General features: G+C 38.1%; 1 protein-coding gene across 3 annotated transcripts; it reads left to right on the forward strand.

Moving 5' to 3' along the window:
* Positions 1–26848, forward strand: LOC133345559 (catenin alpha-2-like). Of its 3 annotated transcripts, none has more exons than XM_061556448.1 (19): positions 1–95; positions 1929–1973; positions 3743–3856; positions 4552–4747; positions 5252–5418; positions 6165–6284; positions 7782–8048; positions 10228–10431; positions 16226–16306; positions 17470–17622; positions 19407–19499; positions 19702–19858; positions 20851–21051; positions 21691–21842; positions 21999–22103; positions 23446–23627; positions 24048–24153; positions 24302–24436; positions 24853–26848. In XM_061556448.1, exons 3-19 carry the CDS (start codon positions 3752–3754, stop codon positions 25135–25137), a joined length of 2709 nt encoding a protein of 902 aa, XP_061412432.1. In that variant the 5' UTR covers positions 1–95; positions 1929–1973; positions 3743–3751; the 3' UTR covers positions 25138–26848. The 3 variants fall into 3 exon arrangements, with proteins under 3 accessions (XP_061412432.1, XP_061412431.1, XP_061412433.1); XM_061556447.1 differs by having other exon boundaries at positions 8–105; XM_061556449.1 differs by having other exon boundaries at positions 27–95; positions 1929–1972; positions 3734–3856.
* The last annotated feature ends 1109 nt before the right edge of the window (positions 26849–27957 follow it).

Consider the following 27957-nt stretch of genomic DNA (forward strand, 5'->3'; position numbering starts at 1 on the left):
AAGGCCCCGCCCACTCGTACAACAAAGCCACGCCCCCAGCATCGCGTCGTCTGCTCGTCGTCGCTTCCATTGCTCGGCCGTCGCCTTCAACTTTGGTACGGGCAGGTAGGGGCCTTTGAGGCACATTGTCCTTGTGTAATTTACCCGAGTTGAGTTATCGCTTTAGCTCGACGATGGCGGCCGCGTTTGTGTGTGTGTGTGCGCGTTGGGTTTTAAATGTTTCGTCGAGGTTTGTAAATGGGTCGTTCACTGCCTGGGGAGGTGCCCACCACCTAATACGGGGCCGCCATGTTGGGCGCTGGTTTTTTTTTTATTTCCCCTCCTCGACTGGCGACTTTAGACATTTATTTATCTCTCTCCTCTCTTTCTCTCGCCTTTTTGAGGTACGCACACACACAGTTCGATTTTTGTTGACGATTCTCTCGTTATAATGAAAAGGCACGCGCGCTGTGGTTGAGCGAGCGGGCGGGCGGGCGAGCGGGCGGGGGAGATGATTTATACGACAAAAGTTTCGCATCTGGGTTTGTGGTGATATGGGACTGAGGCCCTCTGGGGGAGGCTTTTGTGGGGGTTTTTTATGTTATACGTACACTTAGACGATTGTGCTTCTTAACGCGTTTTTGAACGATGATTTTGCTGCGTGTAAATGTGGGCTTTGAAGCTGATCTTGCAGGGCGGAAATGCCCCATTGTTGGTCTCGTACTGTGTTGAGTTCGGGTCGACTAACCCCGGCCCGCCCATGGTCACGGTGCTTTAAGTCACAGTGGTGTAATAAAGTATACACATTTGGTTCCCCCTAATGGTATTACCACGTTATTTTACCTAATCCAGGTGGGACGTCCTCTGTAAACGAATCTAGCAATGTATTGGCCTCGACGTAGCCGTCTTTGAGAGTTAATGGATTGTGTACGGTGCACGCTATGGGCATGCTGATGTGGTGAGTTTACATTTGTGTAATATACTCTTTGGTTTTTTCGGTAGTCACGTAGGTTAAAATTGTATTTATTGATTGTTGTACCTACGTGACTTTACCGAAAAAACAGATTATGAATCATTGCAGTCACGAAAGCTTCAAATCTAGAATTTATGTAATATGTATATGCACATTTCTTTTTTTTTTCAAACTCCTCAATGAGGGCCTCCTCATGTGGAGAAATGGGGGTTATTTGCTCGGCAGTGCGGGTTGATCGCAGGATCATACAAGTTGAGACAGTACAACAATGTATGTTCTGCACTGCTATCTGGACAACGTGACCTTGTAGCATCCAAAATCATTTTTTATGCATGATGGTCACCGAATCAATCCCCACCAATTGTCCGCCCTCTTAACCCTGCTTCTGAGATCTGCCTATATTCTTGGGTCATTCGGTTGTTTGCTGTCCTTTTGAAACTATTTTTGTAAGGAAGACCTGCACACTCATTCTTTAGCGTTTAGACGCCGCTTGACTTTGTCTAAACCGTCGCCGGATTAACTGGGACATCCCTGTCATCAGCCATGGGTGCACATTTCTCCCATGTCGGTCATGAGACGGCCACTTAACTTTGCGCCATAAGTTCAGTTCTTTGGCGAGTTGCCATGCGTGTCCTCTATTTAACCAGTGGAACATCCCGGTGATTATTATGGCAACATGCACCCAACAACCTTGTTTTGAGATTTTAGAGGCAAACCTGCTGTGGTCTCCCACATTTAATGTAGTGCGTTGGTGTAAGTTAACATTTGGTATTGTTAACCCAGGTGAGACATCCCTGTTATTCATCAACCCATGAATGTTAATGGTTCTGTTTTCTTTGTGCTTACATGGCCTCGGTGTTTAGATCTGAGTTTGTCCTTTAACATGGGACAGTTAACGTGGTCTGGAAAGATTGACCCGTATTGTATTCGTGCTTGAGAGTTAAGTGGACTGACTACCTTATCTTGTCTCCAACAGGTGTGCAGTGCTTTGGTGTGAGTTTGGTGTTTTATATTTGACCAGGTGAGAACATCGCTGCCTGTAATCCGTCTTGCACAGTAGACTTGCAAAAGCCCAACCATTATTTTAAAGTTTAGAAGTCTGCTTCCTCTTGTCTGTGCCATGTGACCACAGTGCTTTGTATGAGTTCACATTGGTTATCCTTAAAATACCTATCTTTTGAATGTTTTTGCAAGGTAGACCTGAACATCTGTGTTTGAGAGTTTAGAGGATCACTTGCCTGTCTGTGTCCTATATCCACAATGTGGTGTGTTTATCACACGCATCACAACTAGAGGTCAGGCGCTTTCAGTTTTGGCAAATTGCCATGCAGCTGGTTGTGATCACCCCATCGAAACGTCTACTCCAATCGTAAATCTTGTGGGTTTACTCTCCAACACACCGGTGTGCTGTAGTCACTAATTGGCACTTTTTCACGCGACAACCCTTACTAATTGGCTGTCGGGTGGTGGGTTGACACATTTGTATTTACGCGATCTAACCCAAAAACCTTAATTATGTTGATATTGGTAGTCAAAGCCCACGTTAAATTTGATTTGTATTTCTATGCCTGAATAAGATAGTTGCAGTTGAGCCTTCGTCAAATATATAAGCGTCTATCTGCAAACTAAACTAGAAAGCAGGGATGAATGTTATTTAGTTTCCAGTAATTTTAAGATTTGGTATTTTAGCCTTTGACTTGTGCACACGGGTCTACTATCGTAAATGATGTTGCAGGATCTTTAACAGCCATCATACATGACAGCTTCGGGAACTAAAATGTGGGTGATAAGCTTACAGACCACATTGTATTAATCCAACTTTTAAATGTTTGTTTAATTTAATCTGGTCTAGTTTTGGTTGCAAGTAAATGCGATACTTTTTTTCTGTTTTTGTGAAATGATTGTTTTTTACGTTAAGGCTTGTTTGTATAGAGGTTTATTTGGGAGTTGGAGGTAGCAGTAAAAGGTAGAAATGTGTTAAAGTAGGGATGTGTTCTCATAAAAGTGTATGCTTAAGAGAATTAAGGATTGGTGCCTGGGTTACTTCGGAGTATCACGTAAAAAAAATGCTAGCCAGCAATGTATAAGTCATATCACTTTATTTTGGCAATGTATTAATTATTATAACATTAGTTTGATATTTTCTTGTAAAATTTACAGTTTTAGAACTGCTATATATATAAACAATGTTGCAGGCCGCATGGCTATCCAATTACATCAGTAAACAGCATACATTGATTATGGTGAGGTTGAGCGGCTGTCTAGGGATTAACACATTGCTTTGTGAACCCGGAGGTCTGCGTTATTGCCGACCACTGATAACGAGTGATATCCTAATCACTCCTGGTCTCCCCCCTTTACAAATTCTCATTGATTAGCATGGCGAAGTGTTCTACAACCCCCTTGACCAGCATCCAGCAGTGGATTGAAAGTGCTGTAAATAAATGTTATTATCAATTCCATATCATTCAACAAATTAAAATATGTTTAACGTTTCCCTTGAGCATGGTCCGATGAAAAGACATACAAATTGTGTAATTGTTCTGTCGGAAATACTTGCTTTAACATTTTGTAAGAATGTGTCGGTGAGTTGTGAGTGGTTATAAATGTTGAAATATGCGAGTGAAAAATACATGGGTCAACTTGGGTGACAAACATTTCGTTTACTTGGAAAAAATAAAGTAGGGCATGTCTTTGAGATTTTGATGACACTGTCCTGTTTTTTTAGTTTGAATGGTTTTTAGACTTGAGCGAAAGTTTTGAGTCCGAAATATTTTTGCGGTTTTCCAGGAGACCAAAATGTCCTCCATCACGTCTCCAAACATCCAGTTCAAATGGGATCCGAAAACCCTCGAAATTCGCACCCTCTCGGTGGAAAAGACCTTGGAACCATTAGTGCAGCAGGTGAAGCTTGTTTGTTATTGCACACACAATACCATCCATGATAAGCAATTGATAATTAGATTGACTTATTATGTAACTCCAGTAATTACCCAGGTCACAAATAAGGGGCATAGAGCAAATGTGACATTTGTAATGACACTTTTCCATTCAAGATGCAGGTAACACCTCTTTGTCGTATCCTGTTCCATTAACATGAGCACTATCCAGAGTGAAGTGAATTATCACCATGTAACACTGATGCCTACTGGAAAGCGGAGGAAATTATACAAGTGTCGTTTAGTTTACAAATCCATTTAAGTGTAGACGGTTTGTTTTGATTATTGTTCTAGTTATATATTTTTTCACGGAAAAAAAGACATCAACGCTGCATACTTTTGTGCTATCTTAATATATGAAATTCACTGTCTAGTCAATGTATACATTATTAAGCTAAAAATATCGTGTCAGTGTAAAGTGCTGTCACATCCACGATATGGAAATAGCTGCAGTATGTTTCCCATCGCTCACACATAAAGCCACTGAAAAATCTAGTCATGTCTGCAGGTTACGGTGATGTCATATGGACCCTGTGACACTGATAACGTAATGGACTGCACAATGTTCAATGCAGCCTTTGACGGTACGTTTCAATTTGTATTATTTTCTATTTAGCACTTGCATGTCCACGATTAAATGTATGTTTTAACATTCTTTAGGTGACTACTTTGGTGAATATCAACAGCAAGGGACCATCCAACAAGAAGAAAGGTCGCTCCAAGAAGGCCCATGTGCTCAGTGCTTCAGTGGAAAAGGCCACACAAAACTTTATTGACAAGGGAGACCAGATTGCCCGTGAAAGTGAATATCTCAAGGATGAACTTATGGATGCAGTTGATCAAGTCCGCACCCATGGTAAGGCTGTAGTTGTAATTCTTGACTCTTTAATGAACGATTTTGTGATAATTTAATATACCTATGGTACAGTGTGAATGGTGTTTCTTTGCAATCAAACATTTAAAATGTATGTAAACAAAATGTGAACGCGTATTACAGTATTAATGTAATATTTCCGTTTTATAATTGGAAAAGTTTATTTTTCTGGAAGCTTAGCTTCACCTGTGAAATGGACTCCTGTAAACATATGAGTAGCAAAAATGTTCATTGCCAAGTGTAAATGATTAATGTTACAAGCACTTATTGTTTTGCTCAGGATTGACAATTGCAAGCAAAAAATTACATTACTAGATGGAAATTACCATTGGAAATAATTTGAAGTCAGTTTTTTTTTTATGTTGCTGAAAACTACTTGGCAAATAAATTAATACACAATTATTGCATTTTCCAAAATGTATGAATTGGAAAAAAGGACCACCATTCTTGAATACGTTTTTCGGTGCTTGCATCTGCTTTGCTCAGGCGAGAGCATGCGTTCGGCAGCCGGGGAGTTTGCTGATGACCCGTGCTCGTCAATGAAACGTGGGGCGATGGTGCGCGCTGCTCGTGCCCTGCTCACGGCTGTGACTCGTCTGCTCATCCTCGCTGACATGGCCGACGTTATGAAGCTCCTGCGACACCTGCGCATCGTGCGTTCTTTGTACTCTTGTGAATGTTTCTGCCCTTGGTGAATTTGTAATGCATGTACACGTTTCTTTTCTCAAGTATAGAACATTTATGGGTATGAGTTCGGAGATAATGCGTGTATTTTGGTTTTACGAGAGGAGTGTTTCGTTTAGAAAATGTTTTTTGCTTTGATAGAGCTGAGATGGCTTCCCACCTTTTCACAAACGCTCTATACAACCCTTAAACCTAACTTAAATACATGACTTACAAATATCATTGTCCGGATAGTTTTTTTACAATTTGGAAATGAATTTCAGTTCAGCAAACTCCCATCGTGATATGCATACATTTGTTAAACCATTCCTATTTTGATGTAAGTTTGCACATCTGCATGCATATGTGCATTTGTATTTTTGCACAGTGGAATCCCCTTATGAAATAGATGCTCTGTAATTTGGCTGGTCCGCCAGCTTTTTTCTAATTACGAGAGTGACGTATTGCTTGTCTGCTGTTTGTCTCTGAGCTAGCGGTTTAAATTCCATTCCTATGAGGAAGGCTCGTTGCCCTGCTGTTGACGGTACTCAAATTGCTCTGAAAGAGGTGCAGTGCTTATTCCACTTGCGAATTGGATATGAATCTGCGGCCTTTGCATGAGATGTGCACTCTTAACCACAGCACTTGGTACACTGTTGTGCAGTAATGCATGAACATTTGCTGTTGGCTGTAATGATCAGTAATTTAAAAGTGTCCTTCCTGCTGTATGTATTAGGTTGAAGAAACCCTGGAGAAAGTGCGCATGGCTGGAAGTCAACAGGAGCTTGCCAACACTTTTAAGAAATTTGGCCAGGAGATGGTGACTCTAAACCATCTGGCAGCCAGACGACAGCAGGTACGTAGGTGCTCTTGTTATCATGTAAGAAATATTGTGTTTATGCCCCAGAGTGTATATAAAATATCCAACTACATATGAAGAATAGCTTGCAAATGAAACATCTAAGTAAGAAATTGTATTAAAACACTATTTTGGTAAATTTAAATACTTTATATTTTTAAGTAACAGTTTACCACAAACCAGTGTGGTGCAGAGCTCAGGGTCTTGTTTAGAAAGCTGACCCAGTGTTTGCAATTCCACATCCTTGTGGCTGGGGCAAGCTTAATCTATTGGAAAGCCCACCATTATTGACTTCCCAAAGTGAAACACGTTTTGTCTATCCAACAGGAATTAAAGGGCTTATTTGACCCCTATCAAGGGTTTAAACTCACAACCTTTAACTTGCAAGCCATTTGCTCTATCTGTTGTGCACCCTGACTGTTTATACATTATGCATATAATGAATGTTAATGTAATATGTACAATGTACTTTGGAGGTAATGCCATGTAATGTTATTAATGCTTGCATCATTGGGAAACCAGTCCTATAGATGGAATTAAAATTCCCCCTTCTCCCCAGCAATGGCGTGTGCGTTGCTAGGGGCATCCCCCGTCAGCTGTCTCACGCATGCGCAGATGTGTGCTTTGGCGCGCTCAGTGTATTAATATAATAAATAGTAATAAATTGTTAATTGAACTACTTTAAAGTTGACGGATGTGAAATCGGAATAGCGCTGGCTCACCACGGGGCTTATCGCGTGGTACCTGGGAACTTTTTTTATGTCAACCCCATGGTTCACGAGTCAAATCCTTCAAGTTTAGTTCACAGACACACAGACAAAAATGACTTATCGCGAAGATTTCAATAGAGATCCAAATCGTATTGAAGTTGTAAAATGTGAGAGCTTGCTTGTGAATTTCTAAGTATAAAGGGCAATGCGTGATAATTTCTACCGTGGAAGCATACATGTACACAATACATGCCATGCCATGCCATTAAATTAAATATTTTGATAAGTGGTTCTCAAAGTTAATAAAATTATAGGAGGTGCATTTTGACAAGTGGACCAGTATTATTTTAGGCATTTAAAATTTCCCCTCCCACCCCCCAAGTCCACATAAATGCCAAAATGTGTTTCATGTTTGCACATTATTAGAAATAATAGTGGAGCAAGAAGTCTGATGAATTGTATAAAGCAGTGTTCAGGTTAACATACTCCAAAACAGGTACCAAAAGGGAATGTTTAACATGAATAATTAACGCAACTTATTCGTGGGCAAATTAGTTGTACGTGTTTTTTTTTTTTGTATTTCGGTGCTGCCTTTGTCAAGCAGCAAAATGCTTCTAGGCTTGTAGCTTGCTCAGCAAAGGATAATGACTGCATTCATTGAGTTGACTCGTGCATTGACTTTGTACAGTGGTAAGTTGGGCCTTTTTATCTTTGCCTGTTTAATGGGAATGGATTTTGAAGTGATTTAAGCGCTTACAAAAAAACAATGCATGGTGTTGTGTAGGACCTCAAGGACCCACGCCTGCGTGATGAGATGGCAGCAGCACGTGGGAGCCTGAAGAAGAATGCTACCATGCTGTACACGGCTTCACAGGCCTTCCTCAACCACCCAGATGTGGCGGCCACCAAGGCCAACAGAGACTACGTCTACAAACAGGTCCAGGAGGCCATTGCCAGCATCTCCAATGCTGCTCAGGCAACTTCCGTGCCCAGCCGCACGCAGGCCGCAGACAATGTGGGCGAGCTGGCTGCTGCCCTCAATGACTTTGATGTAAGTCAATTGTGTGCTTGTTTTGGTTTCACATTGAGGTATAGCGTTTTGTACATAACCACTCGGAGGAAAGTATGTAATAATTAGAAATGAGTTACTTGTCAGTAGTTTTACAAGATGCAGGGTGTACTTTGTTTTTTTATAACAACAAATTAAGTTTTAATGCTTGCGTGTGATGTTACATTGATAATTGTGTGTGCTACATTGAACATACAAAACAGTATTTGCGTTAATATCTGAAATTACGTAAAAGGAGTGAACCTGCTATTAATGGGAATTGTATTACCAATTATGTATTGCAGTTATAGTTGTCCATATTAATCTGTAGATAGGTATTTTTATAACTTTAAAACTGACATTAAAGCACTTTTACATGCTATAAAATTGCAAGTGACTGACGGTGGCCTTATTCTACTTTGCTGGCTTGGGCATCACTTAGAACACGTCCCTAAAAAATGTTAATCTAAATGTAATTTCTATTGGCACCCCGGAGAACCCACAGATATCATTTTTCATCACCGCAATGAAATAGAAAAAAAATCTCCCTTTGCAGTATCCAAAATGAACATTTATGGTTTTCGGATGATTGCGAATGTAGAAATATTTAGTCGACTTGGTTGAAAAAAGTTCACTGGACCAAACCCCCTATTTGCTATTTGAAATTATTATGCTTTTGGATTTAAAATAGAGATTTTTAACAAAGTTTGAGGTCCCTATCTGTATAAACAAGATTACCAGAATTAACACTGCGGCGGCCGACGTCAAAAATATACATCTCATACAAGACCCCACCTTCGACCCCTCCCCCGTTTCAACCTTCCATCGTTTCAACCTTCCACATCGCCAATGGTCGACCAGCGACAGAATTGGGACCGGGCATGGCCGATGCGGCCACCCGATGCACAAATGGCGCATCAAAGATTCGGCGGCCTGCGAGTGCGGGCCCCCAATCCGAAACGATCGACCACATAAACAGCGGATGTCTTCATTCCTTTAAAGAGGGAAGGGACGAGATCCCCTCTGCGTCTGAACAGACAATTGAGTGGATAACAAATCTAAAATTGCATCTTTAATCTGCTGCTATGAATCCATACGAAAGAAGAAGACCAGAATTAATGTCGCTCTGGTGCGAAAGATCAGCGAATATATAAAATTAGGAAAAGCTACTCGGTGATACCTACTGTGTGGCACTGTTTTCACAAATGATGCATTAAGTTGTACTGATAAAAATTATGGACTGTGCTGCCACCTGCTGTTATTGACGAATGTGTTATTTTGGAAATTAATGTACAAGCATCCTTGGTGTGCACGGACATAAAAATATGGCAAACATCACAGGATGGCTGCCCGAGACATTTTAGGTTGTGTTCATAAAATGTTATTTGCCTTCCATTGAATTTATCATACGTAAAGTTTTTTTTTTTAATGAAAGCAGTAATACCATAATTTTGGCATACATTTGCATTGTTATGAGTGAAATTGGCTGTAGAAAAGTAATTGTGCAAGTCTTAGTTTTACAATGACAAACTTGATATTCTCAGTTAATATCGGTCTTATGTTGCATTTATTTATTGGTACCGTTTAAAGATTTGTTCTGGGTATTGATAATGATAGTTTGTACAAATGTATTTATTTTGCAAGGGGTTATACTGACATTAGCAGGGGGAAGGGGGTAGTAGTATACAGCTGTATATCGATAATGCAACTCCCTGGCCAGATTTTACTTGTGTATTGTCAAAAATATTACAAAGGACAATTTGTGGTGTATTTTTGCGTCATCTACTCTTAGATTGAAAATAGAAATTATTTGCAATCCAAGTGTGATCTTCCGGGTCCAGCCGGAAGGACACTCTTGGATTACGACTGACTGCGAAAACCTACGTACAAAGGACATTTTTGGTGTTTTCAGATGCTTAGCGGAGCATAGAACTGAAAAATACAGTGCATTCTCATAATACCCCAGGTTGACATGACGAATGCTTGGCTTGCACTTGTCTGATACATTCATAAACAACGTATTGATTTAATCTGATGTTATTTAAGCAAACTTGGAGACCTGTTCAGATTAAGATCGCTTGGCTTAGGAAACATGGGGTTTCTATTGGCTAAATTAAGTACTTGTTTTCTGGTGAGCTCGTTCCCAATCGGCTTCATCAGAAAATAAATGTGTACCTTGCAGACCAAGATTGTGCTGGATCCCAAAACCTACAATGAGGCCCGTATGCGTCCATCGTTGGAGGAGCGTCTGGAGAGCATCATCAGTGGAGCAGCTCTGATGGCAGACTCCTCCTGCACTCGGGATGATCGACGCGAAAGAATTGTGGCCGAGTGCAACTCTGTGCGTCAGGCCCTGCAGGACCTTCTGACCGAGTACATGAACAATGTAAGTAGACGTGTGCTCGTGCCAAACTTCAAAAGTGCACCATGGAAGTCTGTGATGAACCTGGTCTTTCATGGTTAAAATTATGCTTGGAGAAGATAATGTTCGTGTAACGAAGCTCGCTTCCTATTTTAAAGGTTTTTCCATGAGCATTTTACTCTTGGGCATTGAAATGGTTTGTGTCTTACCAAACAAAGCAGGAGAGTCTTCAGCTTATCCAATATTAAAAAAAATGTAAAAGGTTATCAAGTTTAAGCATTGAGAATAATGCCCTTTAGCCCCTTTGCAGTTTTGTGAAATACCATAACCTGCTTATAATGCTTATTGGCGTGTAATGTTTATGGATATGAAACATTTGTAAGTACATTGTACTTTGTACTGCACAAATGTGTATCTTGAAATTTTAAGTTAATGTGATTTGGCTTACAGTTGCACTGCTTTAAAGTTAATTGCAATATGGTTCAGTAAATGTGCTGAAGACACTAGTTTTTGAAAGTGCAAGTTTCTTATGACCCTTATTTATTGCAAAAATTGCACTGCCGACTTAAAATGGTGAAGCCGTGAAAGATTTAATCTGATGGAAAGGCCACGTGCCCGTAGCCGCATTGGTATACTAAAATGAATTATGAACTGAGTAGGGGAAGGCTTCTGGCTGAAAATGCAAGCACCTTGCAGCGCTTAAAAGCCATTACCATAAAATCCCTTGCAGAGGCTCATATGGTCACTTCCGACAGCTCTCAATAAATGGCGAGATGGCGATCGAGATGGGCGAGTGGATTTTTTCATTATGTGATTGTGTTCCTTGATATGGGCCCAGCGTTATTACTTTCCTGCACAGTAGGCTGTTCCCATGTGGATTTTTTGATTGTGACCTGCATAAATGAGGCTTCTCATTCATGTTTTTTTTACCTTCCCCCCGCCTTTTATTCGTGGTGGTTTACAAGTACAAAGAGACACGTTGAAATTAGTTGTTAAATATACATTATTTTTCTCATAATAATTAATCTTCATATTTTATAAAACATATGCTAATACTATACCAGTTTTAATAATTTTAATTTGCTTTACTGGGCTGAACATCTAAATTCAATGGTGTTGTGTGGTTGTAGGTTTGACAGTAATTTGACATTTCAATGGGAATCTGCTTAATGGTTGAAGTTATAAAATGTAATTTTGCATTGCTTTCATTAACAATGGAGCATTTGACCAAATGTATTGTTCCTATTGTCATAAAATCATGAACTACTTGGGTGACATGAATCATGTTAACATGTCTATTTTGGCATTTAACTGTATTTTCAAATATATTTTGAATCAATTTAGTTTGGCAGACACTAAACCTATTACATGTGTCTTGAAAAATGCAAAGTGTTTCTTGGAATATTTTTGTTTTATTTTATATCATATACATTAACATAGACAATTCATGCCTCCATTGTTTTGCGTTCAATATTTAACAAGTAATAAATAGATAAGAATTCAAACTTATTCCCTGATCAAATCTAATAAGTGTTTCAAATAAAGCACTAGGTTAGGCTTTTGAGCCTGTTAAATTAAATGTATGGTGACAGTTTGATTGCAAACTGCTGTGTAGCAATCAAAATGAATTGAAAATTTAACCCCCACTGACGAGGTACAGATGAATTGCTTGTCTATCCTATTGCTAATTTAAGCTGTCTTCATATTGCCTTTTAACATTCTATTAAGGACAGTGCAGTTCTGCATATTTTAGTGCTGATCTTTAATGGAGTTTAGTGGCATTGCAAGTCATGTTAGTATTCTTTATGGAGTGCTCTTGTAAGCTTGGGTGTCATTACGAACTATAGCGGGTACTTTTGATATTTTGATGCTTTGGACGGTAATGTTCACTTTTGTCATTTCTCTTTGCTGTCGAAACAACAATTGGTGACATAATTAATGTTTCTCGGGGAAATGAAAACAATGGATTTTAGCTTAAGGACAATTTCTTGTTAAATTGTCTCATGTCTAATTCATGGTCGGTGATCAAAGTATGCAATGCACTGAATTTAGCAACTGAAGTTGGATTTCCAGCCATGGTAAAAATTTGTGATAAGCGATAGGCGAACCAGTCCCCATCACCAATCTGCACTGACCAGCATGGTGAAGAATGGTCAAACAACTCCCTCAATCAAGTGTGAGAATGCTTTCTCTTGCATAACAGAAAGTGCTGCACATATTAAAAAAACAGTACCGTTGGCAAAGAACGAGAATGTATCTGATACTTTTATCTTCAGCTTTTCAGATACGTAATAATGGCATTCTTTTGAATTCTCATGCAATTATATTTGTTGAATGTCTTAAATAAAAAAAAAGTCTGACACACTTTTTTTTACCAGATAAAAAGCAATTTCATTGGTGTGCAGTAAAATGAGCCCTTAACTTGTTTCTCAGGTAATTGTAATACCAAAATCATCCAAATATTTTATTTCCCTCGCTTATCCCGTGGGGTTTGGTGTTTGGGGAGAGCTACATTATTATTTGTTTTGAGCGAAAAGGCATTACACGGTGTGATTAACATTGCATTTAGAAGTGGCACCTTGGGTGCTGTGCATGCTAACCTGACTTCGCTTGGAGATTCGGTCAAAAGTTAACATTAATAGGCATGAAAATAACCAACTTTTTAAAAATCCAACGAACATAGTTGTTAATGACATTAATGATTAACCTCCCCAGTGTTTGCAAAGTACCATGAAATGAAAAAATGTTTGCTTGTATTTTCCTCTCATCACGTAATTATTTCTCAACACATGTTAATTTGTCATTCTTGATCAACAATTAAGGTTTATATATTGCTGTAAACCGTTAATTAAATTTAATTAGACGCTGGTTTAGAGCCAGCAGTTGGGTACAATTTTCACAGCGCTGTACTGAAATGACCAGGTGCATGGAATTATTGGTTGACTTGAATGTGCATTGGCCGTTAGGCAAGTAATTGCCAACTTTACAGAAGCAAAGTAATTCTCATGTCTTAGTGTAATCAGCTCTCGAGCACTGCCTGTATTCGGGCACGATGATAAATCCATGGAAAGGAAATTTCACGCTTGAGATGACAATGGTCACACTCAGCTGCAAACGAGGCTGTGTTTGCCAGGTTATACAGTGATAAATAAGGTACAGAATCCACCAAAGGGTTTGCATGGTACTCTGTAAATTTGAAGATTGATGGTGGCTTGATCAGTGTTCATTTCTAAGTCTCGTGCTGCTTAAAAGCATTCCACATTTGTAGTATTAAAATGTATATTACTAGCTTGTTTGCCCGTCCTAGGATGGAAGCTGTAATATTTATGAAAAAATTGAGCCGAGTGTAATTGTATCTTGGGTAAATTTAATGGCAGTGAATCTTGCACCAAAGTATGTCATGAAACACCTCTTCATGTCACTAGCACTATATAACTGACCTTCAATTTGTTCGAATTCCCTGCTCTGATACTTTAGTCTCTTCTGCTTTCGATTGCTGGGGTTTAAATAAATTGGAATTCAATACACTATCTGGAAAATAACCGAGAAATTTATATTTTACCATAATGTAGAAGCAGAAATGAGACTTGCCTTTTGTCTCAAGTGCTGAAGAAATAAAGACACCAAATCGACTTTGTTGCTGCATGGAATTCTTTATTAGATTAGCTTTCAATAAAGAAACGTCAAACTTAAAGCGAATTTGCTAAATAAAAAATTCCACTCGACCTGCGTGAGTGTGAAATTTACTCGCTCATGATTATTAATGATGTGGGGGGTGCGGCATGTGGATTGACGTCACGTGCGTTACACACAAACAGACATTCTTGGCTCATTATCGTAGTAATTTGCTCTGCCAGTGAGTAAATTAGAAACAAGACCGACCTTCACAATAAGTGGTGTAGTTTGCCTTTTTGTCGCCTTCAACATTGTTTTTTTTTATTATCCTTAACATATTTGTTTTGGTTGGTTTAAAAACTAATTAAACTGTGAAACTTCCCTGTTTACGCGGAAAGATACGAATTGCTTAAATACCATTTCTGTTTGTAATACCTTGCCACCTTGCAGATCTTTTACCAAACGTTGGCACCAAGAGCATATTTTGTTTACATTGTATGGAGTAATTAAAATGTACGCACCAATGCATAACACCACTTATGGTCATGAAATCAACCAGTGCTCTGCATATGTTGTGTTAAACTGGAAGGTGCAACAGACAGAAATTGATTCTTAGCATTCAGTGACTAATTTTTGGCCAGCTAATCAAACTGGCCAGAAAAATGCATCACAGCATTGTTCCAAAATAACAGATCCTTGAATGTTAACCTTTAAGCTTAACTTGGGTTCATTTTTAGTTTTTAGATCAAGTCTAGTTGGTATAATGGAGTGGATTTTTAGCATGTGGTATGGAACTTTATTAACCTAGATTTTTTTTGCATTGGTGATACACTAATGAGAAGTAAATATGTATAATTGGAAGTATTTCTCTGGATTTGGAAAAGCACATGTCATAAAAGTTTAGTTCCATCTGCATTTCTAGTTGGCGATTTGATAATTACACAATCTCCTTATGCATGATCGATAGTGAGCTGATTGAAATGCCATTGCTGGCCTCCTTGCAAAATTGCTTCGGTGTCTATATTCCACTTGCACCAGGATTTATAGTGCACAAGTTGGAATGTTAGCAGAATGCATGTAATTAAAATGAAACCAATTTTAGCCCAACCTTTATGTTCATGCTTTTAGCAAGCAAAACTCAATTTCGGAGGGCATTTCGACACATTCTATGACAATGAGATGTATTCAAATTAATGTGGATCGTTTGGTTTAGTTTTAGCTCTCGTAATGCTAATTATAAAAAAATAAATAATTGTTGAGCATGTGCTCAAAAGTTTTATGCTTGTATAGACAAGTGGTGGCATGCATATAAGTTATTTTTTTTATGTGATATTGCTGATAATACCTATCTAGAATTGTTGTGCTTGGCGTTCAAAATGGAATAGATTACGAGTTGACATTTCAAAGTAATGCATGACAATGTGCTGATATGTAAACATTTATAATTCCCTGCCTCTAGAATGTGCATACGAGTGTTAAAGCTACGTATATTTATGAAGGGAATTCGTTTATTGGGCATGTTAATTATCACATTATGGGTGTTATCACAAAGGATATAGTTTTGCCAGTTAAGGTGTCTTACATCTCTCACGGGCATAGTGAATGGCCCTCAAAATATTAAAACATAATTTAAAATGTTCTTGGTATCTAGAAGAGTGTTATCTTCCAGCCATATACTATGAATAAATTAATGTCTTGCACTTCGTTTTCAATGGATTTACAGAGGTGTTGTGTTTTAAATGGTTAAAATAAAAACAATGTTGGGATACTGCCATGGTGTAATAGTGAGCACACTGGACTTGCAATCCAGAGGTTTAGATCATCAGATCTCGATTGGTGGGGTAAAGTGTGGGTGCTCCCATGTCTTCCATGGCCTCCAGCCAGCATGAGTAGGCCAAAATATCCTCCAGAGGGTGGTGTCTAGAGCTCCCTTGAGGAGAAGCGCTTAAACCACAAGTCGCACAAGAAAGCGATGGCAGGACTACTGCACCTTTAACTGTTTACCTATTATGTTAATCATATTTTAACAAACATTTGAGGTGGTGACTTTAGTGGAAAATATAAATGGTCTTGGTTTCAATATCGCTCTTACATCACTGGCTACAGATTATATTCTGTTGTCATCTGAATTGTGTAAACCTACACTTTAAAAACTGCAAAAGCAACAAATAGGGAATTGACATGACCTTAATATTTTTTTCAGGCTGGTCGCAAAGAGCCCACTGATGTGCTCAATGTGGCAATTGACAGAATGTGCCAGAAGACACGAGATCTTCGCAGACAGGTGAGAACTTTACCCTTCGAGTGATACTGTGAGGAAGTGTTTAAGCTTGCAAAGCAGTTTCCTTTTTCTCTTTCTAGTGAAATGTACATTGTTGTTTGAATATGTATAATGTTCTTTACTGCATTGCAACTATATATGCAGATTTACATCTAGATACGCCTAATTAAATACGTGCAGCGGTACTACAATTTGACCGAAAAATTGAGTTATTTTCCTCCCATTATTGTATTTAAAACTTAATATTTCGTGCAACAATTAGCTTGGAAATTAATGTTCTTTGAATTTGCATTATATAGCTAGTTATGTTAAGATACTGTAGGTATTAGTGCGCTCAAAGCAATTTCCTGTCTTGTTAGGAGATTATTACATGTACGATAAATAAACTGTAGCAAGTAAAATTTTCCTTGGAATGTTGCATTTACCAAGGTGTGTGTGTGTTAAGTGGAGCATGTCTATTTTTAACACATTGAAGGGCAGCTTGATGGATGCCCAAGTTCATTTTTAATGCACTTTACATATATACACACATCCACATTTCGGAATGCTCCTCGTAAAAGAATACACGATTATCTTCCAGTGACTGCTCGCTATTTAGAACAGCTTTACATTGTGAGTAGTGTATTAAGTATTAATATGGTACGCATGAATTTGATTTGGTTTTCAGTGGATTTTAATGGCATTGTGGTTTTAATTGTGTTTTTGTCATGCAAAACATTATTATTCCTGAGCAGGCTGTGCCAGCTCTTATAAATCTCCCTTTGTATATGTTTGCTTAATTAATATTTAATTGTCCATTTCCTTGGTTGCTTTGTGGGTTGTCGCGTTGAAAATATTTTTTTAGGATTTAGTAGCTGAAAGCACAGATTTTATAATTACGAAGATTTGACCATTGTTAGAAAATGTATTGAGTGTTAGTAGAGCTCACTGCTTGTGCAATGCAAATATTGTTCTGATTCTGGGAGCATTGTATGGTGACCATTATTTTAGTACGAAAACGTTTGCACATGTAAATAAAATGTTAACTTCATTTGTATTTTTAAGATATTTTATTTTTGTGTAATTGCAATATTTTGCAAATGTTAAATTGTCATGAAGGGAAGAAAATAACTTTTCAGAGCTTCAAAGTGTTGCTTTAACATTTCCTTGGCTCGTGTGATTCTTAGCTGCGTAAAGCTGTGATGGACCACATTTCTGATTCCTTCCTGGAGACCACTGTGCCCCTTCTTGTGCTGATTGAGGCAGCCAAAAAGGGCAATGAAAAAGAAGTGAAGGAGTATGCCCAAGTTTTCCGTGAGCATGCCAACAAACTGGTGGAGGTGAGCGGTCTTTTTACCTATTGTGTGCAAGTTCCTCACCTTGAATAACCTCCAAGAAAAGAGCTATGGCTTGGTGAGATGGATACTGATTGTCAAGAAAATCAGAACGTAGGCTCTGAAATACGATTGCACGCGAGTGGTTTGTTCATCACGTTTTTTTTACACAAAGCATCGAAAGCCATACTGGAAACGGATTCCTTTCGATTGGAAATTATTAACACGATAATTGTTGTATTTATTCTATTTGCAAATACTTGAAATACAATTCAAATTTGTTTCCGTGAAAAATGTACATTTTCTCAAAAAATATCTACATATGGCCGAGTTGATGTGGGTTTGTAACCAAATTAACTGGAATATGCCTGATTCTGTCAAAAATAAAGCTTTGCAGGGTTGAGATTGGATAGTGCTTGAAAGGGTGACCCATGCACAAAAGCTTGTTATGGGGCTTTCATGGCCAAAAGGTGGCATCATTGGGCAGTGCAGCAAAATCCCTTTGTTGTCCTGTACTTTTGTGCTCCCTTGTCTTTGCTCCCCACCTTGCCAAACTGCAATGGCCGGTCTGGTGAAGTATGGTCAAATAATATCCACAACTCGCACGATGTGGTGTGGCCCTCATCCAGCAGTGGATTGACAACAGGGCTGTGCATATGTGCATTTATATGCATGATGCCACACAATTCTTGTTGGAATGTAAGCATTCAAGCACTTAGGCTGTTAAATAGTGCCGACATGTCCTTGCATTCTGGCAAGCAGCCAACTTGATTGCAAATCACAAATATTGCTTGGTGGAAACATTTGCCCCAAGCAACACACATAGCTTTTGATGCTTTGTGTTTTTTCATAATGTTAATTAATTTGGGGCACTTATGAAAGGTTATGGAACGAATCCCACTGAAATTAATCACATGCTTTTTGAACATTAAAACACATCAGTTTATAATGTTCAAAGATTACCATTAATTTAGATTACAAACTTTATTTCATTGAAGAAATGCAGTAGGTTCTGTTTTTGTTGTAGTCCAAAAACCTTTCTTTAGATAATGAGTCCTATGATTGTGTGCATATTTAAATATCCTGACATTTCCCCATTTGTCACTTTTTATTCATTAAATAATGTAATGTAATGGCAGCTGCTTTAATTAACAGAAATGTCTTCATAAGGTTTTCTTTTTAATATTTAAAGAGTACAAGAATAAAAGTACCATAACTCATTAAAGTGGGGAGTCTGACAAGTGACACATTGACCAGTGTTATTCTAAATGTTAATATAATAATGTTCTGAAAATAAGTGCTTCGAATGATGCTTGCCTTGAAGAGAGAGAAAGAATACATGGATAAGAAAGTGCATAAGGTTAAATACATAATCCAAACTTTAAAAAAGCAAGTGGATTTGGGCAGGACATGTCACTCCAAGGGGGATAGTGGCAAACGGTAAAGATTAATAAATGAGTGGCAGCCATGGGATTAAAAGCATCTGAGAGATGTCTTCACGGGAGATGGAGCAATGAAAGCAGCTCTCGTGTAGTTGCTAGGTGATTACATTTTAGAATCGTGAGATGACAGCAGTTTTGGAAGGCCTTGATTCTGCAGTTGGATTGAAATGTTTAACAACAGGAAGCATATGAAGAAAAAAATTTTCATTAAAATGTGGAATGTTACATTACCTCCTTTGATTACATTTCATGTATGCTTATTGAATGGTTTGCAAAATATATAGAACCGTGCTGTACTTGAACGTTTTGTTATACATGTGTGCATTAATTTTAAATTCATTCTTGCAGGTGGCCAATCTCGCCTGCTCCCTGTCCAGCAATGAGGAAGGTGTGAAACTTGTCCGCATGGCAGCACAGCAAATCGAGACATTGTGCCCTCAGGTTAGAATGTGTGTGTGTTGGATTGCATATAATGCCTACTTTAATTTCCACGTTAACATTAACCCATTCATGCCACGATAAACAGTCTCAATTTAAGAAGAAAAATCCGTGAAACGTTTGCTTTATTATAACATGTGCTTGAATGCTTTCAGCGCCCAACTGTTTAACCCGTTGTCAAATATTGCCGACTCCAATTATCCAGGTCATTAATGCCGCACTGACGCTGGCTGCCAAGCCCAATAGCAAGATAGCTCAAGATAACATGGATGTGTTTAAGGAGACTTGGGAAAACCAAGTTCGACTCCTCACCGAAGCGGTAGATGACATTACCAGCATTGATGACTTCTTGGCAGTCTCTGGTAAGCTGCTGTTTTTTATTTTGACAAACCTATTTATGTATATTGTTAGACTTGTGTTCTTCTGTCAAGGACTTGCAAAATGAACCTTTAATTTCATACCGTCATTTATTTATTTTACTCATAATAAAAATAACCTAACACTTAAAATATTTTACAACGTTATTTTGTGTGGGATCTCAAAACGAGCCATTTTATAAATAGATAAATTAACCTAATTAAGGCTATAAACATAGACCATGGTGACATAGAGGTAATGGATTGCTGTGACCTCAATACTTCATGAATAAGACCAATAAAATTACCCTGAAAGGCAAGGGGCAAACCATTAATCACGTACACAAAATAGCTATTTAGGTCCACCCCAGAAGTCAGCTGTGCACATATACAACTTAAATATGTATTGGATAAATATGCAGATTTTAGTTTTTTTATCTGTATTGTACTTGTACATGTTTGTGATATCACATGATATGTGTATTTCATTGAAAAGCCCAGTGATCTGTGAGCTTCATTGCAGATGAAGGTCTCATTCATTTAAGGATGTACATGGGATAACCCTTTTTAATCTTAAGATCAGCAGGTACTTTGCAGCTTCCAAATTTATAATTACAAACCGATGCTTTGCAAATTGCATTCATATGATTGAATAAAGTATTCTATCCAGAGTGTGACACTGGCTATTTATAGCCAACTTCAAATGTATAATTGCTTCGTTACTTCTCGAGTTATTTTTTTCTTTTATCTCAAACAGTTGGAATGCATGGTATCTTTTATGGAGTAGATGTGCAATGTTATGGATGGTTGTATACTACTGGATGCAGTTTATCTTTTTTTGAAGTATTTGTAATTCCAATAAGGGATGGATTAAATAACGTGTGGATTATCTGTTACAGTGACAGTCGCGTCATTGCGTTTACCAGCGGGATTCTGCGGGATGGTCCACTGCCTAGATTATTTTGTTGTTGACATTTTCTCCGCTTGTCTTTTTTCAGAGAACCACATCCTAGAGGATGTGAATAAATGCGTGATGGCACTGCAGGAGGGCGATGTGGATGCCTTGGATCGCACAGCTGGCGCCATTCGTGGCCGCGCTGCACGCGTGGTTCATGTGGTCAATGGAGAAATGGAAAATTACGAACCGGGTATCTACACTGAGAAGGTGCTCGAGAGCACCACCATGTTGGCCGACAGCGGTGAGTGCTGTGGATAATCTAAAAGAACAAAGACATTGCAGATATGCCAACAACTCCATTGTGAAAAACCTGATTGTTAAAATACTGTATATGAATAGTGTTCAATTATGCGTTTGCTGTCGATGGCCTATTACTTTTTGACGTGGTTCAGTGTTTATAATGAATGATACATCTTTATTTAATTTGAAGCCTTTTGTTAATTCAATGCTGGCTGCTGCATCGGTCATAGTTGGTGTTTGATCATACTTCACCACCCTAGACTGTTGGTGAAGGGCAGGGGTGGCCCATGACATTTTCAGATATTCACTTCTGATGTTAACCGTGGCTTGGAATTGATCTCGAATAATTTGGTTCATAGCATAGTGGGCAAACCACTATACATTTTACAGGTCATACTACTTTTGGGCATATATTTTTGACAATACTTAGTATCAAGTACAATATAAACCACAGTATCACAGATTTTTTTGAAAATATCCCATTAAAGTTACATAGCATTCATGTTTGTTTGGTTTGTGAGGTTAGTAATTTTCTTTAAATGGCTGTTATTTATAATTAGTCTGTACTTTTACTTCAGTGGATTGCTGCAATTCTTTATTGACAAACATGTTCACAAATAACCATCATTCCTTTTTCCAGTGATGCCAAGATTTGCAGAGCAAGTGGAAAATGCAATAGATGCTTTAAGTTCAAACCCTTCAAGGCCCGTGGATGAAAATGAGTTCATCGATGCTTCTCGTCTGGTGTATGATGGAATACGTGATATCAGGAAGGCTGTGCTTATGATCAGGGTACGAAGTCATGCTTATATGGATTCATTGTTCTTTTATATTTAATATCTTCATGGATTTTTTTTACTTTGCATGTAATCGTAGCTAAAGCGTTTTCTGTACATGCCGTATCCTTTAAATCGTCGATTAACTTATTGCCATTTTTTTTATTGACAGACTCCTGATGAGCTGGATGACTCTGACATGGAGGATGAAACGGAAGTCCGCAGCTATACGAGCGTGAAGACTGAGAATGATCAGATCATTGAAGGGAGTGCTCGGGTAAATTGTTCACTTACAAAAGAATATAAATTACAATTCCAACGTTGCTTCATACGGCCTGCATGAAAGTGATGCTTTTGCCAATGATATGATAGACCATGCACAGCAGTAAATTTGTCTAGAACTCCATTTTATTGTTACCACGCAAAGAAGTTTGCTAATTTTTATTGCTCTTGAGTTTTTGTTGCATTTTAGGGAAGAGCTGTGTCCACACTTATGTGGAGTGTGATCAGTAAAGTGATGGAAAGCTCTTGTCATTGCCCTCGGACATAAAAGGTCAACCTGGTGCATTTTTAACTAGATGTCAGTCGATTGCTGCAGCAACTGCGCAAGGTCTTTTTACTGATGAATAATGCTGGCATGCATCATGACAGTCTATTCACAGAAGTGTCCTCCATGTCAAAAGAGCTATTGTTTATTAACCGTGCCTCCCGGCAACCTGTTCAACAGCAGATTATGTAAAGTATGATGGGTCCATGACAAAATAGTAATGGTAATGGTTTCACCATTAACATTTGATCTCTTTAAGATTACTTGTGTATTAATAGGTATTAGAATATTTCCATATTAATGTAGTACTTTATTATGAGTTTTACCTTTTACAGTTTGTAGTTTAAATTCAGTGGGGTGGTTATTATTATTTCAAAATGTATTATCATGATGCATGTTTTTTATTTCCCCTGCCATTACCATCCCTCATGGTCCTGTGATGCCACAATCTATCTCCTCGTACATAAATTGCTCTAATTTCACCACATGCACACAGTGGTCGTTTCACCAGGATATGTTTGCTCCTGTGGTTACCATTATGATACCAGCTTTGTCCATTGGATCAATCGTCTCTTCTTTTTAACAGTCAATTTGATTTGTCTGATTGGCATTTGTTCTCTGATGTATGTGCTTGAATTTCTTGTTTTCACCGAAATGTTTACGAGGTAAATTTTGACTTAACTTTCGTGACTGCAGGAATTCATATTCTTGGTTCTTTTTTCTCCACCTGATGAAGACCGCTTGTGTTGCGATTGAAACGTCATGGGTTTTTTGCTTTTATTTTAAATTCATTAAAAATTTACTTTATTTTATATCTACGTGACTTACACCTGTTTTGATACATGTAATGCCAGGTTCTCATTACAAAATAGGCTTTTGGTTTCAATGGGCTACTGTCTAATGTTTTCAGCCAATATAAAATGTACACAATTGTTGTTGGTGAAAACTGACGAAACACGTGTTTTGGTAGTGCTTTATGTGATTGTCTCGTTTGGTGTAAATATTTAGGCACCTTTGGCTTTTTATTAAGCTCAAGTGTAAACTGTGTGCTGCAATCTCTTCGACTTGTCAGGCCCTCATGGCTCAGCTGCCCCAAGAGGAGAAGGCCAAGATTGCTGAGCAAGTGGAACGCTTCCAGGAGGAGAAGAGCAAGCTGGATGCCGAGGTGGCCAAGTGGGACGACAGTGGCAATGACATAATTGTCCTCTCGAAGCAGATGTGTATGATCATGATGGAAATGACCGACTTCACCAGGTATTGTAGCCCTGCTGCATGTGATTTGGATTTTTTTTTTACTTGTTTGTCTTATGTCTGTTGCAAGTGCTTTTGTAAAAACGCATCATGCTGTGAAATAAATTAGATATTATGCTAGCATGTAACTTTAATGTAGGTTTTTGGTAACTTTAGTTTCAAACATTCTCTTGTTTTAAAAACTGATAAATGTAATACTTGCAAATGCTTCGTCTGTCAAGATACGTGGTGTTAATTGAGCAACACATTTAGTATTTTTAACAGTAATTCGGGGAAACAATTTGAGGATAATTATCATCAAAGCTGTAATAACGAGTTTTGCACCTTTGAAGTAAATTTCATAATTCATTACCATTAATACCTCTTAAAATGTCATGTCGTGTAACCTCTTTCTCACCCAATTGTTTTACATCTCTGTCGCAGAGGCAAAGGGCCACTGAAGAATACATCCAATGTCATTAATGCTGCCAAAAAGATTGCAGACTTGGGCTCTAAGATGGACAAACTTGCTCGTGTTATTGCTGACCAGGTAATTGCAGATCCTGAGACTCTAAAGTGCATATGGTTGGTTGTTTCTGAATGCATTTATGTGTGCATGTCATAAAAAAATAGAAAAGCATTGTATGTTGAATTCAATTAATGGTGCCTGTTGAAATTGTGTTTTCTTTCCTGGACAGTGTCCAGATTCAGCTTCAAAGCAGGATCTGCTGGCCTACTTGCAGCGCATTGCCCTGTATTGCCACCAGCTGAATATCTGCAGCAAAGTAAAAGCTGAAGTTCAAAACATCAGTGGAGAAGTTGTTGTTTCTGGGGTAAGACTCATAACTTACTGGCATATATAAAATGTTTGAAAAATCTGTGCAGATATTTCTTTGTCTGCTATGGGCATAACATGATTCATGCCCGATGGCAATTTGAGAAGTAATTATTTGATTAAGGCATCTGTAATGTCTTATTTTTACCATCTCATTTCTTCTTTGTTCTGCATGTAAAGTTTTGTTTTACTTATTAACCTAAATGTAACAGCATACTATTTGCACAATTTGCAAGAATTGTAAATGATCAGTTCTCATATGCATGTTTTGATGTATTTATCTTATTGGTTTAAGAAATAATTTTATTTGAACAAAGGCATCTTAACATTCTTAGTCGGCAGTATACGTCACTTGAGGCTTTTGTGCATTTATTTTCATCAGAACTCATTACATGTTTGTGTATTCCTCTTTAGCTGGACAGCGCAACATCTCTGATTCAGGCAGCCAAGAACCTGATGAACGCTGTTGTACTGACTGTCAAGGCCTCCTACGTGGCATCCAGCAAGTTCCATAAGGTGCAGCATACCAACATCAACTCGCCGGTTGTGTCCTGGAAGATGAAAGCGCCCGAGAAGAAGCCGCTGGTTAAGCGCGAGCGAGGTGATGACGTCAGCTCGCACGTCCGTCGGGGCTCGCAGAAGAAGCATATCTCACCAGTCCAAGCCCTCAGTGAATTTAAGGGAAGAGAAACGTACTAGTGTGGCAGCAGCCTGGAAAGTTTTCTCCCCTGTTTGAATGACTTGGCTGTGTGTGTAGGCTAGGTTGTTAGCAAACTTGTACATACAAGTTTTTTTTTTGTTCGCAAACTTGTGCGTACAAGTTCAGTTCAAGATGATTTTCATGGCTTCTAAAACATTGTCTCATGTGGGATTAAAATCATTTTTAGTGGCTTGACATGTTGAAGCTATTCATTTTACCAAGTTGAATTGAAATTATTTTACTCGGTGGTTTAATAAAACGGTTACTATTGTTTATCATTGCAAACATCTTTTCTACTTTAGTTTTGGTTTAGATTGGGTCACCTTAACCTAAATGTGTCTTGTATATTGTATGTGTTTTTTTTTAAGTGGGTGAATTTTATTGGTACCCATGGCACGAGTCATTTTACTACATTAGCTTTGAAAATGTCACAATTCAGAAATGTTCGTGTTAATGGCCATTTTAACCCAATACCTACATTTTATACATCCAGATTAATTTATATTCTATGATTTACCTTTTTAGTAATATATAATATGCCAAATTTTGAAAATTGTTAGTTCTTTAGGTACCAATAAAATATTGCCTGGATGGTTTGCAGTAAAGTTTCTACTCATTCCTATACTAACAAAAGTTAAAGTGAGTACATAAAAGAATGACATTTCCAGGCATCTTAATTTCTTTGGCAGTGGTCTCTCGGTTATTTCATATTGCTCGAAATAGATTGGTTTAATGTGGTTCATTAATGTCCAGGTAATGACTACGCTTGGTATGAGTTACAAATCTGTTATGAATGGCTAATGCTAGTATGTTTTCATATGGATAAAATGCACATAGCATCCAGTGCAAAGGGATTTTTTTGTGCAAATAGATTTTGAAGTATTCAGTCTGGCCGATTTGAACACTGCATAAAACATATAAGGTGAATGCCCTTTAATGTCAATGAATGCAAAGTAAAACAAATCAAAGCACAGTGTTTAACCATTCGGTCTCTGATGCATTTAATTTATAGTTATAAAATCGGCTCAAATCTAACAATATATCAATAGTTAGAATTCCTTGAAGTTTTATACTAATACACTTCAAGTACATCAAGTTAAGGTTGGTTGAATACTGTAGTTTAATTTTTTGAAGTTTTTGGTTTAGGTTTCATTAACAGTTCTTTTAACAGTATAATTGTGTTTGTCAACCTATCAACATAGTAACGTTTAGGTTTTGAACTTTTTCTAATTATTTGGTGCATTTTTCTGATTAAATTCATTTTCATTTTATACTGTATGCAAATAGCTGCCAATAGATACAAATAGTTATACTGGAAAATAGGAGTTCATTCATATTTTGTAACTGGTATTTTAAAGTCTAACAAAGGAAGTTATGTGGTATTTATGCAATCCTAAAATATAATCTTCATCTACCGACTGTGCTTTAAAAGAAAAAGAAAAAAAACCTTACAATTTCTTATTTTCCACATAGATATAAAAGAACTACAGTAACTAAGTATAGTGAAATGTCTTGTAATTATTATGGTGCATGGTTATAGTGGTAGAGTTGCAGTGAGCAGGTGAACTGTTGTGTTTTTTATTCAGCATTAGTGTTTTTGATTTATTTTGCTTTTTTAAGTGCATGTTCTGTAGTGTTAGAAATGTCTTATTTTACCTTACTGCTCTGTAATGAATAATAATCACCAATAAAGTTTTAAGATGGGCTAAACGATGTATTTTTAGGCACGTAGAATTGTCACTTACCTGCAATGGCCATTGGCATCATGCTATACGTGTCATGACATTTCAGACAAAAGCACATGTAGCCAAACAATTTACGATGGTTAGTGCACAATGTACCAGGTGACACAAGTTCAGTTCACAGCCACGGCGTGCGTCAGTGGTGAGTGAAATATGAACCATTCCTGCCCTACATCTCGCTAACCAATACTGACTCGCGTGGTGAATTATGGCAAAACGATGCCACATGTTATAGAGACCTTCAGCAATGGACTGGCCATGGTGAAAGTAAAATTGTGTAAGGGTTAATTCTATACATCCGCTAATTTGAATCAACTTGGTTTTCAGTGTTTTAGGGGCAAGATGGATTGGCATGCATTAACACGAAAGGCTTGGTGATATTTGATCTGTCATTAAGTAGAGTATGGAGAAATGCTCAACTGATATGGAAAACGAGTAGACTTCATTGTTTACAGTATATGTTTATTACGTTGCTATTTTAACACTGGGTTCCATTCGCTGCTGATATGCATGTTCGATTCGCCATTTGAACTCTTCCTCGGACCCATTCCAGAATATTTGAACTGGAAATAGTTTTAAGCAACCACCAAATCGTTTCCCCCAGATCCTTAACCTTAAAATTAAGTTGAGTGCTGGGGTTTTCCTCCGTAGGTTTCATGTTAAACTCCATATTGGCAATTTAGTTGGTGGGATTATTTTATTTTAGCACAAATTGCAGCGGTGTTGGGAAGTGAGAGGTTATTTCCAGGCGTGACAAAACGTTGCCTCGGCTCAGTGAGTCATCCTGTTTGGGGTTTCATTAGTGCAGCACGGTCTTGGCACCATATCCATGGTGATACAAAAAAGCTGAATGGCTTCACCATGAGGCAAGTGTTCCATGGACACCTGCCACTGCCTTTTCCCCTGCCTTAGACCGTAGAAACAGGTCCCTGCGGGGTGGGCTGGTAGGAACGAATAACCAAAGAATATAAACATAATGTATTATTGCACTTGTTTAGCCAGGAAAGCCTCACTGAGTCTAAAGGTTTTTGTAGGGTCCTGCCAAGTGTTTGCAGTAGGGGGCGATGTTGCTACACC

This window comes from Lethenteron reissneri, chromosome 22 (assembly GCF_015708825.2).
Source record: "Lethenteron reissneri isolate LAM-NWPU_2019-01 chromosome 22, ASM1570882v1, whole genome shotgun sequence".
Lineage (NCBI taxonomy): Eukaryota > Metazoa > Chordata > Hyperoartia > Petromyzontiformes > Petromyzontidae > Lethenteron > Lethenteron reissneri.